Genomic DNA, 19,056 nt, shown 5'->3' with positions numbered 1-19,056 from the left:
TCTTATTCGGACACTTTGACCTAAACCTTGGGGCTTCCACCTATATAAAGAGGGCAGGAGAGGGGCTGGCCGGCCACCACAACACCACCATGGCCGCACCCCTCAAGGCTGCCCTAGCCGGCGCCCCTCTCCCAAACCCTAGCGGTTCCCTCCTACTTCTCTCTCCCACATAGCTTAGGCGAAGCTCTGTCGGAGATCTCCACCACCACCGCCACCACGCCGTCGTGCTGCCGGGATTCCGAGGAGGATCTACTACTTCCGCTGCCCGCTGGAACGGGGAGAAGGACGTCATCTTCATCAACACCGAATGTGTGACCGAGTACGGAGGTGCTGCCCGATTGTGGCACCGTGATCAAGATCTTCTACGCGCTTTTGCAAGCGGCAAGTGATCGTCTACCGCAACAATAAGAGCCTACTCTTATAGGCTTTGGAAATCTTCAAGGGTGAGTCTCGATCATCCCCTCGTTGCTACCGTCTTCTAGATTGCATCTTGGCTTGGATTGCGTTCTCGCGGTAGGAAATTTTTTGTTTTCTATGCAACGAATCCCTACAGAGACAACATAGCCTCCTCACAATGTAAAGGCATCGATGAAGTACTATTTTTTGCTTCCTGGTAAAGAACTGGATAATTTTGTGTTGTTTCTGATTGATGACATTGCCTGCAAGAAAAATGTCACAATACACAGATGGTGGAGTGGCCTAAGTGTTTGTTAAGTATCATGGTGAGGAGGATGAAGAAGAAGGCAGTGAGAAAAGTGGGAGTGACTTCGAAGATGAAATAGGAAGTGAAGAAGAGAATGGAGACAGTGATATCTTAGAGCCTGAAGCTGTTCTTACAACTAATGGCTAGCATTATTTTTGGTGGGAAGAATATTATTACAGAAGATAACATTCTCGGTCCTAATAATATAGGAGTTCTGAAGACAGTCATTAGTAGTCCGTCGAAGCAAAACATGAACCCAAGCTCAACATCAAACAAAATATCAGAGAAGAGACATGTTTGAATAGGGACATAGCTCACAAGGTGCTATGACTGGACGCTGTCAAGTGTTTAATCCAACCACACCATGGGGCAATCAAAGATATGCACAAACAAGTTCTGCAAGGGTGTAATTGGGTGATCGGAGTTGGAGAGGTGAAGTTGCAAAGGATCAAGAATCTGACAATGAGTCGGAAGATTTAGATTATGTGCCATGTTCAGATGACAGTCGCGAAAATGATGAAACAGTGCTGCTCAGAAAGTTTGTAAAGAAGTACAAGAAAAAACTGAGAGACTCTCAGAGGTTTGTGGAAAGTGAAGCTTCAAGTGCGGTTCCAATTGATCTAATGGCAAATGTTGAAGAAGTGATAGAATAACAAAACATAGAGGCGGAATATGACTTGGGTTCAGAAGACTTTTGTTATGATGAAGTTAGTGACGAGAAAGGGTACTGATCATGCTTTTACATTGTCATATTCTTAAAATTACAATTCCCTGCTCTTGTTGTTGCATTGCCATAAGATTGTCAGTAGTAGTGTAACCTAATGTAAATATGGCCAGTATATACACCAGCTCCTTGCACAAAGCTTTCAGTGACCACCACTGGGTACTGAGCAATGTCGTGTCTATCCTCCATCTTGCAAACCTTGTCTGGCATATCAACAGCAAAGCCCGTAGAAATTGGCTAGGCTGAGCATCCGGATGCAGATGGACGCAGGCTTCCACAGGCCCATTTGGCCGCGCCACGAAAAAAACGATTAGTGGCGTCGTGGACCACCTTCTTTGCTTATGCGGGCCTTGCAAATAATTAGCAGGTAGCCTGCTTGGCCCGCCTGGCCCGCACCGCTATCTCCTCCATAGCGAAGACGAGAACTCGAGAAGGTCTTCCGTCTTGCCGTTTCCCCGTAACGCTATCTCCTGCGCCGCCGGCGCCTTCTCACATCTCTTGCCCCCCTCCTCAGACTGCACCTCAGCCGGCCGGCGGTGTTCCCGTCGCCACCTGCCGATGGAGGAGGATGAGGAGATGCAAAGGGCGGCGGGGAAGGAGGAGGAGATATCGGGGAAGGAGGAGGAGATGCAAAGGGCGGTGGGGAAGGAGGAGGAGATGCTAGGGGTGGCGGGGAAGGAGGAGATGTCGAAGACGGCGGGGCTGGAAGAGGAGAAGATGCCGACAGGCTCCCAGGTAACAAATTTGAAGTCATGTTTGCTCTGTGTTGTCTGATCTATTGTACTGTTTCTTGGCTTGAGTGGAAACGAACGGAAGGAAGCTTGCCTTATGAACGGAAGGAGTCCATAAACACGCTGTGTGCTGCTCTGTTGTTTCCTTCGATTTTATATACCAGTAGTACCTGTTAGCATTCGGGAACATTTGTTGAGTAGGTTGCAGCTTTGGATAATCATCATAAGCCTTAAGTTACACGAAGGTGTTAAGTGCCCTGATTCGCTTCTCTTCTCTTGTTTGGTACCTACAGTACCATTTTAGTTTAACTCTAGTACAATCTACCTGCCCAAGTACCTACTACTCGTACAACCTAGCTGATGAATCCTCGTCCCTGCATTCCAGTACATATGAGGGTTATTTGTTTTACAATTCTGTACCATCTTCTTGCATATGAGTGTTAGAAAGTACATTTGCAAATTGTTCGACTTTCATTAGCTTAGTGGTAAGTCATTAAATCCTATCTTTTTCTTGTCGGGTCGAGCACTCCTTATATTACTTCCTTGTATACTGAGTTCTGTATGTTTTTTATCAGCTGTTATAATATAATGGCTTGCCTTTTATCTCTTTGCTTAGTTTGCAATACTGGTAAGAATTTAGTGCAGTTTGCAATACTGGTTACTCTCTTACGCCGCCTCCAAACAATATTTTTCTTAGATCCTGGTAACATTTACATAATTTTCTAAATAGGCGTTACCCAAGAGGTGGTGTGTTTCCTACACCACATTACTCATCTGCCGTAAGAAGCCGACACGCAAGGGCTTGATGATCCTGCGAGCCGACGTGAATCGCATCGTCTTGTACGACTCAGACAAAGATGTCATCGATGTATGCCCCTTAAAGGAAGGGGAGCTGATCTATCCGGGATCAGTGGTTTACTTCCCTTGCCACAAGGTTGATGTTGGCGAGTGCGTTTTTCAACCTGATAGCATCATTAAGAATGAGGATGTTCTTGCGCCCAGCCCAATTACTTGCCCTCAGGTAACCTATCATAGAGCTGTGGATTATATTTTGTGTACCTTTCTAGTACTAGTGAGCTAGTCTTATAATTTGTGTTCATTACTGTTAATGTTTGTGTAGCAGCTGAGTGAAGCCGTGGAGCACCAGTTGGCATCCAATGAAGACAAGGATGGGGATGGTCACTTGCTAGGCAATGTTGATGAGCCAGGTGTCGACAAGAAAAATAGTAAAAAGAGGAGGAACAAGAAGGATGAAAAAAAGGCAAAGAGGAGGAAGCTTTTGGAAGAGCAAGAGATGAGAGATGAGAAAAAGAGGAAGCTTGACGAAGAGCAAGAGTTGAGAGATGCGAAGAAGAATAAGAGGTTGAAGGCTACGGCAGGAATGAGATTGGTGAGATCTCCAGTGGCTATGATTGCGAAAGTGATGTCATTAAGGAAACAAATGTCCCCTCAAGCTAATAGTGGTATGTTTGCATATTTGTTCAGCACATATTTTTTGCTTTGTATGTTATATTATCTGTCCCAATTTATTGTATCCATTTTCCTACTGAAGCTGATCCGGATTTTTGAATCAACTAGGTTGTAGCCGAAAACCACGCAAATTGAAATCCATAGTCTGGAAAGAGGTGATTCCCATATACAAACATGGGAGACTTGTACAAGGACAATGCAAGCACTGCAATGATATATTTGCTGCTTCACGCAAATCAGGCACCAACCACATCCATAGACATTTGAGAATGTGCAAGGAAAGAAGTAGAATGCATCAGGTACTTGCAAAGATGGCTGCCTCTATATCGTCACCTCAAGTTTCTGATTTAGATAAATGGGAATTCAACCAAGATAAATCAAGGCGTGAGCTAGCAAACATGGTTGCTCTACATGATTTCCCATTCTCAATTGTAGAATATGCTGGATTCCAGAAGTTTGTGAAGTCCTTGAACCCTCTATTCAAACTAGTTTGTAGAACAACCGTCAGAGATGATTGTTTGGAGTCTTTCAGAGAGGAAAGGTCATCTTTAAGACAAATTATCAGCACTTCTGGTTGCCGTGTCTCCCTCACAGCTGACATGTGGACTTCAGTTCAGAGACTTGGATACCTCTGTGTTACTTGCCACTACATAGACAACAATTGGAAGCTTCAGAAACGGATAATAAGGTTTGCTCTTATGGAGTCGCCACATGACGATCTTCAAATGTACAATCTGATATTGAAGACTATCCAGTATTGGCACATTGAAGACAAGCTATGCATCATTACCTTGGATAACGCATCAGTCAATGGCTCTATGATGGATGATTTGAGAAATAATCTATCCAAAAGGAATCTCTTGATTGGTGGCGGTGCCCTTTTCCATATCAGGTGTGCTGCTCATGTGCTCAATCTAATAGTTCAAGATGGATTGCGAGTGATGGGTGGAATAATAGATAGCATCAGGGAATCTGTGAAGTACATCAGAAGCTCACAAGCCCGAGAGGAACTCTTTGACTCTGAGTTGAGAAGCTAGGAATTGAGTGTACCAAGAAGCCCTCATTAGATGTTGCATCTAGGTGGAACTCAACATATTTGATGATTGAGTCAGTTTTCCCTTACCAAGAAGCATTTGTGGAGTTAGGGAAACAAGACAAGCAATTTAAATTTGCGCCTTCAGAAAAAGAGTGGGCTTTGGCTGAAGAACTCCGAAAGTTATTACGGACCTTCTTTGCAGCAACAAAGGTGGTGTCAGGTACAAAATACCCTACATCAAACAGATATTTTCATGAAATATGGAATGTGAAGGTGTTGTTAGATAGACAAGCCAAGAATAAGAATGTTATCATTGCATCAATGGTACATGAAATGCATGAAAAATTTGATAAGTACCGGAAAGAATCCTATTTAGCAAATTGCATACCTCTTATCTTGGATCCAAGGTACAAGCGTGGGTTTGTTAAGTTCAGACTGGAACAAGCTTTTGGAAAGAAGGATTCAGAACATCATATTGCAAAAGTGGATGAGGTCATGCATACGATCTTCAAAGAATATTCTCTTCAAATAGGAGAATCTGCTGCTGATAACTCAGAAGAAGAAGATGACGCGGATGCAGTGCTAGGAGATGAGAATCCTTTGGCTGATTGGGAAGCCCATCTCAAAGTGCAAAAGAAACAGGTAGCATCAGAGCTTGATAGGTACTTGAATGAAGATCTATTTCCCAAAAGAAAAGTATTCGACATTTTGGGATGGTGGAAAATAAATGCACCTAAATTTCCTATCCTATCTTGTATTGCACGTGACCTGCTAGCTGTGCAAGCGTCTACTGTGGCGTCTGAATCAGCGTTTAGCATTGGTGGGAGAGTTGTTAGTGATTATAGGAGTAGGCTGAAAAGTGGTACGGTCGAGGGCTTGATTTGCTTGCAGGACTGGCTACGAGCTGCTGGTGAGTTTTCCACTACATTAGGGCACCAAATTATTGTCATTTTTGCATTGGTAAAATGTTTTTGGTGGAAATATAATGCTGCTTTGTTTTGAATATTGTAGACCCTTCATACATCAACAAAAAAACCAACACTGATGATGATGTGGATGAAGAATGTCAGGTAACAAGTTCAAACTGTTTAATTGAGCTTCTGTCATTTGAAAGGTATTATTGCCCTCAGGTAATCTCATTTGCTATTTCCAGATTCTTGTGACAGTGCCAGCTAATCCTGAAGAACATGTTCCGGAACAGTGAAAGGTATTAGTCAGAGCTATGTTGTTTTATTACTGTATTTATCAGATCATGTCTATTTCTCCCATCTGGTGACAATATATGTATTTGGACAACCTCTTTAGCTTAACTTGGATGCTGCAACAATTGCTATCCACCGGTTTGTGCTAATTCAGTTTGCAATGGTTGCGTGATTATGTAATAGCCAGCATAAATATTCAGTACCGTTGATAATCTACACACTTCTACAGTTAAACAGTTCTTCAATTAATACCATTTGCTGCTAGTGAAAAACATTGGAACTGAAAACCCAAATCAGCCCACTCATCTCAGTTCAGCTTCACAAATAAGATACTGTATGACTTGGCATACTGTAATTGTTTTGAATGAATGTGAGCAAAATTCAATGCAGCACTACATGAAAGCTAGTTTCCGCACATTAAATTATTTCCAAGTTTTATGCATCACTGTCTTCTTGATCTTGCTGTTGACTTGTTTTAGCAATATGGGATCATTGATCTGTTGCAACGGTTGCAGTTCATGTGGCATGATGCCTAACTTTTTCACCGATTTCTGCTAATACTGCTTCACTATTTCTGCTAATTCAGCAAACGGCGAGCCGCGACACCCGGATTTCAGTTGAGAGTAGAGGAAGACCAGAGCAGGTTTCCTTGCCTTACAGTTCACCTCTTCAGAAGTGTCGCTGCCTCAGGGATTCAACTGTTAATCATCTGACTATCGATAATGATTATGCTCTCATGCTACACGTACAGCTGTTCTGATGTTAGTGAGTGAAGAGTGTCTTTGTTTATCTTCTATGGAAAGATTATGGCTGCCACCTTTTGCCTGACTTTTCTTACTCATCTTGAATTTTTTTTAAGCTCAGTTTTTTTTTTTTTTTTAAACGAGGCAAAAGCTTTGCCTTTCATTAATATAGGAGAAAAGAGTTGGCCCGTTTATAAGGAAAACTGGCCGAAAAACCGTTACAACACGACACCACACACCAGCCCCGAGGCTGCGCTCCACACGGGTCGACGACCAACCAGGTCGACACCACACCTCAACGCAACAAACGGAGGCGAAAGACCAGAGCCACCGCTCCAACTACCACGCCGACCCCAAGGCCGCGCCCCGCCTGGCCGAAGACGAACCCGCCTCTGCCGAAACCACCAAAACCCTCCACAAGTCCCTCTGCCCGGTGGACGTCCAAAGCGAGGCCCCAAGAGGCAAAGCAACACAAAAGCGCCGCCCACGCCCGATCCCGCGAGGGATCTAGGGTTTCCCCCGGAGAGCCCGGGCGGAGATCAAGAAACACCCACTTCGACGACGCCTTCAAGAAGGATGCGGCGCCCACAGGCGTCACCGTCGTCGGTCCTGGCCGGCCGCCAAGACAGAGCTTTCGCCCAGCGAAGAGTCCCAAGACCTCGCGCCCGCCCAACAAGGACCGGCACAAACCACCACCTACTTCCACCGCATCGCAACCCCCGGAGAGCCGCCGAACGCACCCCGCCCCGCAGCCAGAAAACGCTCGTCTTCTAGCAGCAACCTCCTGGCCAACCTCTAGCCGCCGCCGCGTAGCGGGCTGCACACCCAGAAGCCAACGGAGCACCGCCGTAGAGCACCGTGGACGCCGCCGGAACGCCACATAGAGGGGACGCCGACCAACACCAACACGAGCTCGAGGACGAACGCCGAAAGCCGTAGACATGAGCTACCCGCACACCCGTAGCTGTCACCTTCGGTGGAAGGATGCAACACCCCAGTGGTGCCATTCATCTCCCGCAGACCTTGCCAGCGCGAAGCCCTGCCTCCACAGCCATCCGCACAGCACAGCTCCTCCACCCGGTGCGCTAGCATTCCTCCTTCCTCTTCCCCGCACTGAAACGAAGGATGCAACACCTGCAGCGGCGCCATTCGTCTCCGGAGGATGCAACACCCGTCGGTGCCATTCATCTCCGGAGGATGCAACCTGCAGCAGCGGCGCCAAACATCTCCTTCCAGCCACCACCAGGTCACGAGCACCTCCATGAACTTGCAGGACGAGCCCGGCAGAGGCCCAGATCGGGCCCGAGCGGACCCAGATCCGATCCGTGCGTGCAGCCGGAGCTGCCCAGCCGCCAGGCCATCCACCGGTGCCGCACACCGCGCGACCGCCCGTCTGCTCATCCACTGCCCCAGCACGCCGCGCATCACAGATCCTCCGCCCGCGACCCGCAGGACTCCATAGAATCCCCCGTCCGCCTCCTCCAAGCCAGCCGGGCCGGCCTCCTCACGACCAACCAAGCCGGCTGCCTCCTCCTCCTCGCCGACAACCGCGCACACCGACGAGGACCTCGGGCCGCCGCCCGGCTTCCGCATCTCCGGCCGCCAACGCCCCACACGCGCGACCTCCGCCTGCTGAGGGAACTCCGCCCCGCCACCTTCGGCAGAGGGGCCCGCCGCCACCGCGGCTCAGGCCGGCGGCAGCGGCGGCGGGGGGGGAGGCCAGGAACGGCGGCCTGGCGGCGCGGTCGCAAGGGTTCGCCCTCGCGTCGCCTGGGGAGCGACACGAGAGCCACTCGTTTTGCTCAGTTTTGCCATGTTAGTTATGAACTCCATGAGAGTATGCTTGGATTTTTCTTTTAAAGCTGATCATTAGTTCGGGTTTCATCTCGGGAGCTACAGTGATATTATGATTATGTATTTTAAATTCTGAAAAACTGTACCAAATAATAATTCAGCTACTTCCTACTGGATACTGAGTGAAGTGCAACAAAATAAATATATTTGAAGAATTTATTATTATTCTTTATAGTCTGCCAAAAGGATGTACACTGAAGTATATATTGTGTGAATTATTTCGTGTATATATAAGATAGGTCTGCTAGCTAGTGTGCACTGTGCAGTGAATCAAAGAAGCTGCGACAATGCGTAAGCTAGCTAATGTACGGTGGGCATGTCCGTATTGTCCAGCGGACACAGCGGGCAGGTGCATGTGGTTAGGCGGAATCCACGGACAAGTAAATTAGCTTAGGCGGCTCGTACGGCACGCGCAGCGGACTCCGCGGACGCGTCCACCTGCATCCTTAGAGAGCATCACGCCATATGTAGAAGCCACAGCCACCCACTGCTTCAGGTGTTTTTTTTTTTACAATTAGAGAAGAGAAAATAGTAACCAACAGAAATCGAAATCGTGGAAAAAATGCCAAGCTTTGTTGTGCATTCACGCACACATAGTACCTCATTCCTGGGTTTGCATCACTCTACGGAATCCACCGAGTCGCGTATGGCTTCTAGACGCAAACGCACAGCCAGGCCCGGCGACCTGCAGACGTTGCCATCGGCCTTGCATGTGACCTTGCAGAACTTGCCGGCGGTATTGCGGACCTTGCTGGCAGCCTTGCAGGCCATCTGGCAGACCTTTCCGATGACCTTGTCGCCGGTGGTGGCCCCTTCCGCGGACGATACAGCCGATGGCCACCACATCGGCGCCGCCGCCTCTCTGTATCCCCTTCTCTCCCTCGGATGATTTCATTCCCCACCAGGTACGAGACCACAACCCACATACGAGAGCAAAGGATAAGTGGACTGGTCTAGCCCACCTGTTACTACAACTGCCCTCCTAAGCCACCTAATGTAAACCGAACACACAAACGAGATTTCCTCGAAAAAGGATCAGGATCACCGGGATTTGGAAGATGAGGGTTCGAACATCAGGGATTTAAAGGTGAGGGTTCGATTCAGACGTGGTCTATAAACTAAAGGTTTGTTTCAGACTTTTGCCTATTGCATATATCGGTGCGGTGAGTTGGGTTCACGCGAGTGCACGCACCCATGTTGCGCTGGATTACTACCCATGCACGCGTTGGACGTACTAATGCAGAAGTCAGTTCTATAGTCCAAGACAGTTGCCTGCCAGATGAGACCCAAAAGGTCGTACAACGTGACTTGATCACTCGTGAGCCGTTTGGGTTGAGTGATCTCGGAACTAATAGACACTCATTTGCGAAGGAGAATCCTATTAGACGCTCAATGCGTCTCGGTAGCTATATGTAGGGAGTCATGTGATGGCCACTAGTGACGGCACTGGAGAGGAGGAAGATGGCCGGATTGGAGGAATATGAGGTGCACAAGCAGGCGGTGACCATAGGAGAGGACGGAGATGAGGCACACCTCACCATAGCCATCGTTGCCACGGTTCGCCGCGACAGGGAATTTGAAGGTGAGAAATAAAACTTAGGGTTTAGTGTGCGGATTGGGTAGACGATGCCAAAAATAAGGTGGGTGGGAGGATCTAGAGGGAAGCTGGGGGTGACGGTGTATCGGTGGCGGCAACACGACGTGGAGTGTTGCTGGGCGCTGGTGGCGAAGGAGGTCACGATCATCAGTGGCGACGCTGGGGAATCGACGTGTGAAGAATGGAGGCGACCAAGGGAATCAATGCCTGAAGAACGGAGGCGATCGAGAGAATTGTGTGGTAGAGGACAAAGATGATGGGGTTATTAGGTTGGTCGGCCCATAAGGTGGTTTCCTCCGACGTCTGTGAGCTAGCATGCGCATCGAGCGCTAAGTAGGAGATCCTCTTCGTGAAGGGAGCGATATATAGGATTACCGCACGCATGCAGAGCTCCTGCGTCCGCTCGGGCCGGCCCAGGTAAAGCATGTTCTCCAGATTTCTCTTTTTCATTTTTATTTAATTTACAAAAAAAATGAAATTTGGAAAACTTTCATTTGTTAGCAAAATAGTTATTCAGATTTGAAAATTTTCAAAATTAAAAATTGTTGAAAAAAAATGTTCTGCAACAAAAATTCCATTTAAAAAAAACAAATTTAAAATTTGTTCAATTTTTTAAAAAGGAAATTGAAAATTGTTCAAAATAAAAAATAAAAAATGTTCAAATAAATTAACATTTTCAAAAAACTCAATCAAAAGAAGAAACATAAAAGAAAAGAAAATATTAGGAAAACAAAAAAAAAGAAACAAAACCAGAAAAAATCCAACTCAGCCAAATAAACAGAAAGAGAAATGGAAAACCACACCTGAGATCTTCTACTCCCTCCGTCTATAAAAGATGTCTTAACTTCATCAAAATTTGAATTATCTAGATCTATTTTAATATCTGGATACATCAAAAATTATATAAAATTGAGACATTCTTTTATATTTTATATACGAAAGGAGTAGCGTATGTTTCCAAAGCCGGAAGCAACTGACGCTAGTGGGCTGCGCCCCATATCGTCCGTTAGCCACTAGCCAGCGGGGTGTACCGTCCCACTAGGAGACGATAAATAGGATTTACCCTTCGCCAACGTGATGAAAGCAGTGCGCGAACGGATTGTGCTAAGCTGCTGCTGCTGCTGCATAGACCAGATTGTTTCGAAGAGAAACAAAGGAGCACCTTCTGCGCAAACGCCACGTACGGCGGCAGTACGTAGCGGTTGTCTTGTCATGCTCATCAGTTTGGTAACTGTCCTTGGCGTGAGCGTCAGCAAATTTTGTGGGTACATACTTTAGCTCTTGAATATTGGTACTCGTGGCACACGCGTGCAGTTCAATACCCCAAAGCCTAAAGACTGATGAAGGTAGATTCAATATTACCGCTAGCAACGCTCCATTACCGTGCTACCTATGGCCCAATTACATGCATACTACCTCCGTTTCATATTAATTTACTCAACTTTCTCAAGATACAGTTGTATCTAATTAACAAATAAGTCTTGATATATTCGTATCTAGGTAAAATTTAGTTAATTAATTTGGATCAAAAGTTTTATTTGAATCTAGCATGTATTTTCACCACGAGTCTACGAACTTAATGTATTTGGAGAACTCACCCTTCGACAAATAAACAAAGCTCGCGCAGTATGCCCCAAGGGATGTAGCCGAGGACGGTGATGTGGTTTCCACTTTCGTTCTGCATGTGTAGTTGCAGGCTTGTAGCATATGGAGTTGTAGTCTGGAGATCTTGTGACAGTTGTAATGGCATTATTATGAAAACAAGAATTGTGATCTACCCCCTCAGTTTTAAATTAATTTGTAGTCTTCTCGTAAGTCAAAATACTTCAACTTTGATCAAGTTCATATACAAATCTATAAACATCAGACATAAGTTATATTCTCGTATCATATAGATTCGGTCTTGTAGATATAAGAAATTCTTAAAATATGGTCAAACCAAGAGAGATATTTGACTTACAAGTTACGACAAACTAAAACTTTAACTCTTTTGGAGCGGAGAGATTACAAAATAGTATAATACTTCAACCGTCTAATTTCCATGCATACACCATAGTGAAAATCATAATGCTACAATGGACTTTTTTTAAGGAGCCATTTTATGTAGGGACCAAGATATGTGGACCGTCCAGCCGGGAGATCATGTGGCCCATATTAATCAATACTACCTCCATCCCAAGGAATAAGGCGCCCGCGTATTCCAAGACAAACTTTGATCATAAAAATTGAGTAACAAAATCTTGATTATATTATATGTAATTAGTATCGTTAGATTCGTATTGAAAAGTACTTTCTAATGATGATAATTTCATACGAACAATCTTTACGTATTTGAAATAATTCTTGGTCAAATAAAAAGCACGTAAAACAAGAACGCCTTATTCCTTGAATCGAAGGTAGTATTAGTGTTCCACGGGAGTAGTAACTTTTCACTGAAGGGCAAATTTGGCAGTTAAAAAGATGGAAAATTATTCGAATCGGCCGACCGATTTGGGGCAAACATCGGTCACCTTGCGTGACGGCATCTCGCTGCCTTTTCTCCGCTTGCGCCTAGCTAACTTCCTTTTCCCCACGTGCACTGCTTTTCGTCGCTCTGTCTCTTCAGCCGCGTGTTTCCTCACGTGCATGGACCGGCTTTTGTTGCATCGCATACTCTTTTTTGTAACTATATATGCTCCTTCCATGTGTTCTAGCATACGTACCCACTTGCAAGATGATGTGGCGTGCAAGGCTATTACACGTATAGCTAGCTATTTTTATGTTGTCACGTATCTAAGCGAGACGAGCATGGAGAGTGCCACAATTATATTTTTCTATTTTACGGCGCTAAAGACTGCATGTATGATCGCTTGCCGTGGTGTTTTCTTATTCGCCACACCGTTATAGGGGCATGTCGGGGCCAGTCTAACCAAGACGACGCAATTCTACTTGAAGATGGAGCTCCCGAGAGAAAACCGCAACGCCGTCAGATTCCTAAGACAACCACGACTATCACGGTGGGGAGACGACGAAGTAGTTGAAATGGGCTCAGGTAGCCTTGATCGAATAGGCTCTATCGAGTTGGAATCATGGCTGACGGTGTCGAATAGGTGGGATTGGGCTACAATGGACGATGGTATAACTAGTTTTTTCTGAATTACTTGATGTTGCAAATGTCCATAAAATTATAACAAACGTGTGTGTGTGTTTTGTTGCGAAAGCATACCGGAGATGTGGCAATTTTATCTTGGCATTTACTATAAGTTGTGCTTTTCTTGGTTTTTCCTATTATGTACGCTGTGTTTGGATGCATAGAAAGTTGGTATGGAATTGAATTGGACTAAGATTCCAAATCTGAGATGGAAATGAACTGGCTTCTAATTCAATTCTATTGTTTGGATGTGTTTGGAATTTGGTATTGGAATCAAATGGTGTAACCAATTCCAAATCTTGTTTGGATGTACAAAGTATGGAATTTGATATTTTGTTGAATCTGGAAAATTTTAAACATAAAAATAAAACATGTATTCCTATTGACTCTGGAAGGGAGCTGCTAGAACGGCCGGAGCAGGGCACGACGGGGCTTCCAGGAGAATCTTCCGGCGGGCTCGCAGGAGAAGCCTGCTAGAATGGCCAGAGAAGGGCCGGACAAGGGGCGCGTAGGAGAGAAAGGCGCCGGCGACGGGAGCTGCCGGAGCGGGCGCTGGAGCGGTGTACGTAGGGGCATGCGGCGGCAGGGGAAAGTGGCGTGTGCAGGGGCATGCGGCGGCGGGAGTCCGAGCCGGCGAGGGGAAGCGACGGTGGGAGTCCAAGCCGGAGGGAAGCAGCGGCAGACACACGGGCATGCGGCGGCGGCGAGTCGGCAGCGGGCGGGAGGAGGGAGATGGGAGGGAGGCGGGGGAACGTGGTGGCGGGGGCACGCGCCGGCGGAGGGATGCGGGGAGGACGTGAGGGAGGCCAGAGGGTAGCGGAGCGGGGCGAACGTGGGGAGGGAGACGGGAAGGAGGCGGGCACGCAGGGAGCGGTCGAGCGGAGCACGTTTCCGAGCCTTTCCGAGGGTGAGTGCTCGGAAAGTTGTGCGCTCTGTTTGCACGGGAGGTTGGGGGGCTCGGAATTGAGTTGTCTTTCCGTATATCAATTCAGAGCGCAGTCCAAACGACAGAATTTGCGGAATTGACTCAAATTCCAATTTCATGCCTAGTTTCTATGCATCCAAACACAGCGTAAGTGTTTTTAAAATGTAAGAAACTCGTATGATTTCTATTGTGAAAGCATACATGAGATGTTGCAATGTCTTTTTTGGGTATTTGCTACAAGTTGTACTTAATTTTAAATTCAAATATTGCATTAGTGATTTAAAATTGTAACAAAGATGTATACGTTTTGTTATAAAAGCGAGGTGTTGAAAGATTTCTCTAGGAGTTTGCTACAAGTTGTGTTTTTTTCCTCAGATTTTCGACGTTGCTTTCATGCTTCCAAAAATGTTGCAAACACATAATATTTTTTGCCATATTCCTTTTGAAAATGTTATTATGAATCTTTTATTTGCAGAGTTTTGGCAACATCTTTTGAAAATTATTGCGTAACCATTTTTGTTGCATTGTATTAATGTTGTGAAGCCATTTTGTAGGGAGGTAACATATTTATGAAAAAATGTTGTGAATAATTATGTATATCATTTTTCTGTATTATTGTTACGAAATGTTGCAGGACTATTTGGCATTTTACAGTTTCTTCTAAAATAATATCGCGATAATTTGTTGCAAATGTATATTTTCCCTTGTAAAAAAACTAACATTGTGACAATTTGTACAAGTTTAAGTGTTTTATTATATTATTGGTTTTATTTTATTTTTCTATTTTTATGTGCATGGCTGCAAACGCAGATATCATCCTTTTAGGTGTAGCTTTATTGCTTGTGTGTATAGCAATTAGATTATCGAGGAAGGAAAATCAGAGCAGTACGTCAGCGCAAATAGCCACATCGTAGAGCTCCTGCTCATGATCCAATTACTCAAACAGTGGGAGACGACATGCAAAGGCAGCACTGAATAAGGTGACGTGACACACCGCATGTAGGGCAGCGGTGCGAAAAGCGACGGCACCTTCAACCTAACACATCGTACTAGCAAAGATCGATTCCCAATCGTACGATGTGACAAATCAAATGACGTATCCTTAAAAAAACAAATCAAATGACGCTAGGTGCGACCGATCTCCGGGCGCGGATCGGCCGAGCAACGGCTGGCGCACCTGAAAAGATACGGGAGGGTATTTGGTGTGAATGTGTGATCATTCTTTCAGCACTCACCATCCTTTTCAGTTTGCGTCTTTTGTTTTTGAGAATTCGGCAGGTGAGCTGCTCGATATATTAATAGAAGAGGGTTCCGAATACAACGACAAGCGACGGCATCAACAACACGATCAAGCAGGTGGATGCCAAGCCACTGCTGAGAAAAACTAGGCGACTACTCGCGAGGTGAGGAGATCTTCGCGCCAGCGCGGTCCCAAGCCGCGGCCTCGTCAGCAATCTTGGCGATCAGGGACTCCAGCGTCGAGGTAGACGCCCGGAAGGTACGGGCATTGCGCTCAAGCCAAATATGCCAGAGGACAAGCATAGCCCAGGACCGCACCCGAGATACTTCGGCGTTTGGTAGCCCCGTGGCCAGGCCGCCCATCCAGTCGACGACCCTGTGGTGCACGTCCCAGGTGGCAGGGTTCAGGGTTGGCGCCGCCGCAAGCGTGGCAACCCTCTCCCAAATCGTGCGCGAAAGGGGGCACTCGACGAACAAATGTGCTGTGGTCTCGAGGTTGCGCATGCAAACCGGGCAGAAGTAGTCATTTGTCCATTGCCGCGCCAGAAGTCTATCAGCCGTCATCAACCGATTCTGAGCGAGCAACCAAGCGAAGAGCCGACACCTAGGGGTAGCCCAGGGCTTCCAAATGAGCTGGACAAGGGGTGACTCCACCGCGCCTGCAAACTGGAGACGGTAAGCGGAGGAGCCCGAGTAGACACCGTCGCTGGAGAAGCGCCAAGTGAACTTGTCTCGCGTCCCCGGGGAGAGCTGCACCAGCTCCAGCAACGCTCGAAGAGCCACGAAAGACTCCAAAAGAGGCGGGGAGACCCGCGCGTGCAGGTCCTGCACCCAGGTCCCATTACGCAGGGCATCTCGCACGCAGCGATGTTTGCGACGCGAGAGGCCGTAGAGGGCTGGGGCCAAGGACCTAGGGGATGCCCCGAAGAGCCAGGAATCGTGCCAGAAACTAGCTGTGGCACCTCCCCAATGTCCACAGAGGTAGCCATGGAAAACAACTGGCGGTCCGAATCGTTGCAGGGGACCGGGAGGCCAACCCAGGGCCTCTCAGACTGGGTGTGCTGGAACCACAACCAGCGGAGGCGAAGCGCGCGGCTGAAACGCTCAAGATCGAGGACACCCAGGCCACCAAGATCGCATGGGCGGCAGACCCTAGCCCAGGCGACCTTGCAGCGCCCGCCAGAGCAGGTATCAGTAGGACACAGCGGAGAGAATAGCCCTGTACCGTAAAACACCTCTTATTAAGAATACGTTGCATCATCAAACTGGAACACACGGATACATGTTCTTGCGAGGATGCATGCAATCGACGTGAGCTCTCCGGCATATGCCATCGTGTTGATAGATTCAATCACACATCAGAAGGTGAGACCAGAACCTCTCAGCTTTTCCTCAACGATGCAGTCCACCTTCTTCGCCATCTCCTCAGTCAAGTGTGTCCTCCAGTCACCCACCTTCCCTGTCCTGAAGTAGGAAGAGTTCTCCATCGGCATCCCACCGATCCGATCGGACACTCCGGACGAGTTCACCGGCAGGCTCTTCAGCGTCTCGAAGCTACACAGGCTCACGATCTCCTCCACTGCCCCACCGCTCACCTCCTCGTCGGTGAACGGCACGCGGAGGAACTTGGCGAGCATCCTGACGTGCTTGCTGGTGTCGGCCATCATCTCGTCGTACTTGAGGAAGAGCACCCTGTCGGGCTCCGCCACGCTCTGGTTCCAGTACCCGAGGTAGTGCTCCCAGAGAGGGCCGCACAGGGTCATCCCCTCGCAGAAGAGCTCGAAGGACGCGCCCATGTCGATGTGGAAGCCCTCGCCCACCTTGTTCATGTAGTGCCAGGTGGACACGAACACGTCCTTGGGCTCCCGGCACAGGTACACGACGCGACAGCCGAGGGCGGACACGCCCGGAGGCAGCAGCGACAGCGACATGTGGGTGGAGAGGAGCCTCGGGGACGGGAGCGCGTCGAGGTCGGAGACCGGGTGGACGTCGCGGTGGGGCAGCTCGAGGAACGGTACGAGATCCTGCGGGTGGGTGGTGAGCAGCGGGTGGGCGCCGGAGCCGGAGACGATGGGGTGGACGGTGCGGTTGGCGACGGCGAAGGCGAGCGCCTTGAGCCAGGTGGTGCCGCACTTGGGGTACGTGGCGAGGAAGACGTCGTCGGGGCGCGGCGTGAACTGGGACTGCACGAGCGCAACGCTAGTCACGGAGCGGGGCGTGAGCCAGCAGCCGCGGTAGAGGAAGAATGGCTTCCACATTCCTTGCCTCGTCGGGAGCGTGGACAGGAGCTGGCTGTCCCCTTCCTCTGCGGCGTCATGGTTGCTCTCGGCCATGGCAGAGTGATCGAGAGCAGGAGTCATTTTGCTGGGTATATATGGGCGTGTGCGTGTCAGGTGAGGCCAGGTGGTTACTGATGCAATCAAATTAATTCCTTCCTTTTTTTGCAACAAGTGCACCGTCGCTAATGTGTGTACTCCAGTGACGTGTCGGTCTGGTCGTCATTGCTGCACCTAACTGAGCTGTTTAAGTGATACCAAATGCAATCAGCTAATCACAGGTCATCTTCCCAAAGATAGTGTAATCACAGGCGGATCCAGCACTGAGGCTAAAGATCTTTTGTAATTTTCTTGCTAGGGATTTGCTAGAAGCCTAGAACTAAATTCGTGCCCAGTTAAGTTTACACCGTTTGATTACATCGTGATTCGTGCATATGAGTTGCAAGTTGGATTGTACCTGGGTTTTTTAGTGGAGTTGCAACTAAGTTTTTTGCGGTTGCAAGTGAAGTTGATACTGAGAAAAATTATCTAGACCGTTAGATTTGATTCGTAATCTATACTAGTTATGAGTTGCAACATGAATTGCAACTTAGATTTGGTGTCATCTAACTGAGGATAAAATTAGTTCTGAGTCGACTGAAAAATCTATACGTCACCTCAAGTTAAACTAATATACTGATGAAGCCCAAAAAAAAAAGGGTTTTGCTAGTTTCCTGTTGACCAAGAATAGTTCAGAGCTCGGTCGATTCTAGGTCGTTGGATTTACACCATGGTTCAAGTGAGTTTTTTTTTTCCGGTTACAACTAGGTTGTAGTTGAGAAATAGTATCGCTAATCATTTAATTTCATTAATTCCCCTAGTGATTCGTGTAGCCGAGAAGTGAAAATAGGTTGCAATTAACTAAACAAAAACTAAGCTAATTTTGGATCGATTGACAACTAGTTGCTCCAAAAAAAAAGAATACCGAGGGCAACAAGAAAACACCAATTCCCATGGGCTAGCGGTTGTACCGCCCTAAGCCAAATCATTTCAACTCCAAGATCACTGCTTATTTGGTGTGATTGAGCAGTAGCTCTCGGTTAAGATAATTAATCACGATATAATTGTGTTTCCTACATATAGGCCTACGCTGCACGGTCGATGGCCAGCACAAGAAATTAAAGTAAAGTCCAGTTTATGCTTTATAATTCCACAATTATGACACAAGCGATTTTTCTAAGAAATGACATGATTTTTTATTAAAAAATTAGAAATAATACATATTTGGAGAATTTTTTCAAAAATAGGGTCTAGTCGGCAGAGCATGTGGGCCGACACGCACCGGCCGGTAGGCTGTGAGCCGATAGCCCGTCATAGGGCCCGCCATGTTGGCTCACCAAAGTGCCCGTCGGCTCACAAGCTGCCGATATGTGCATGTCGGCCACTA

At 47.3% G+C, this 19,056-nt stretch overlaps 1 protein-coding gene, 1 long non-coding RNA gene and 1 pseudogene across 2 annotated transcripts; 1 reads left to right on the top strand and 2 right to left on the bottom strand.

Annotated features, from left to right (window-relative positions):
• The first annotated feature begins 2,893 nt into the window (after positions 1-2,893).
• LOC127312861 (zinc finger BED domain-containing protein RICESLEEPER 2-like) lies at positions 2,894-6,626 on the top strand (annotated as a pseudogene).
• A 2,032-nt stretch (positions 6,627-8,658) lies between these two features.
• On the bottom strand, positions 8,659-9,498 carry LOC127312862 (uncharacterized). The gene is made up of 2 exons (XR_007858624.2): positions 9,064-9,498; positions 8,659-8,950 (listed from the first exon to the last, which is right to left on the bottom strand). It is a non-coding gene; the product is annotated as an uncharacterized lncRNA (long non-coding RNA).
• A 7,182-nt stretch (positions 9,499-16,680) lies between these two features.
• Positions 16,681-17,714, bottom strand: LOC127312863 (cytosolic sulfotransferase 8-like). The gene has a single exon (XM_051343409.2). The coding sequence runs from the start codon at positions 17,712-17,714 to the stop codon at positions 16,713-16,715; it is 1,002 nt and encodes a 333-aa protein (XP_051199369.1). The 3' UTR covers positions 16,681-16,712.
• Between the last annotated feature and the right edge of the window lie 1,342 nt (positions 17,715-19,056).

The sequence above is a fragment of the Lolium perenne genome, chromosome 7, assembly GCF_019359855.2.
Source record: "Lolium perenne isolate Kyuss_39 chromosome 7, Kyuss_2.0, whole genome shotgun sequence".
Classification (NCBI taxonomy): Eukaryota; Viridiplantae; Streptophyta; class Magnoliopsida; order Poales; family Poaceae; genus Lolium; species Lolium perenne.
The sequence above is the reverse complement of the archived record's forward strand: the minus strand, read 5'-3'. Positions and strand labels throughout refer to the sequence as shown.

Coding starts and splice junctions, on each gene's coding strand:
- LOC127312863 (XM_051343409.2), bottom strand. CDS start 17,714: ATGACTCCTGCTCTCGATCACTCTGCCATGGCCGAGAGCAACCATGAC.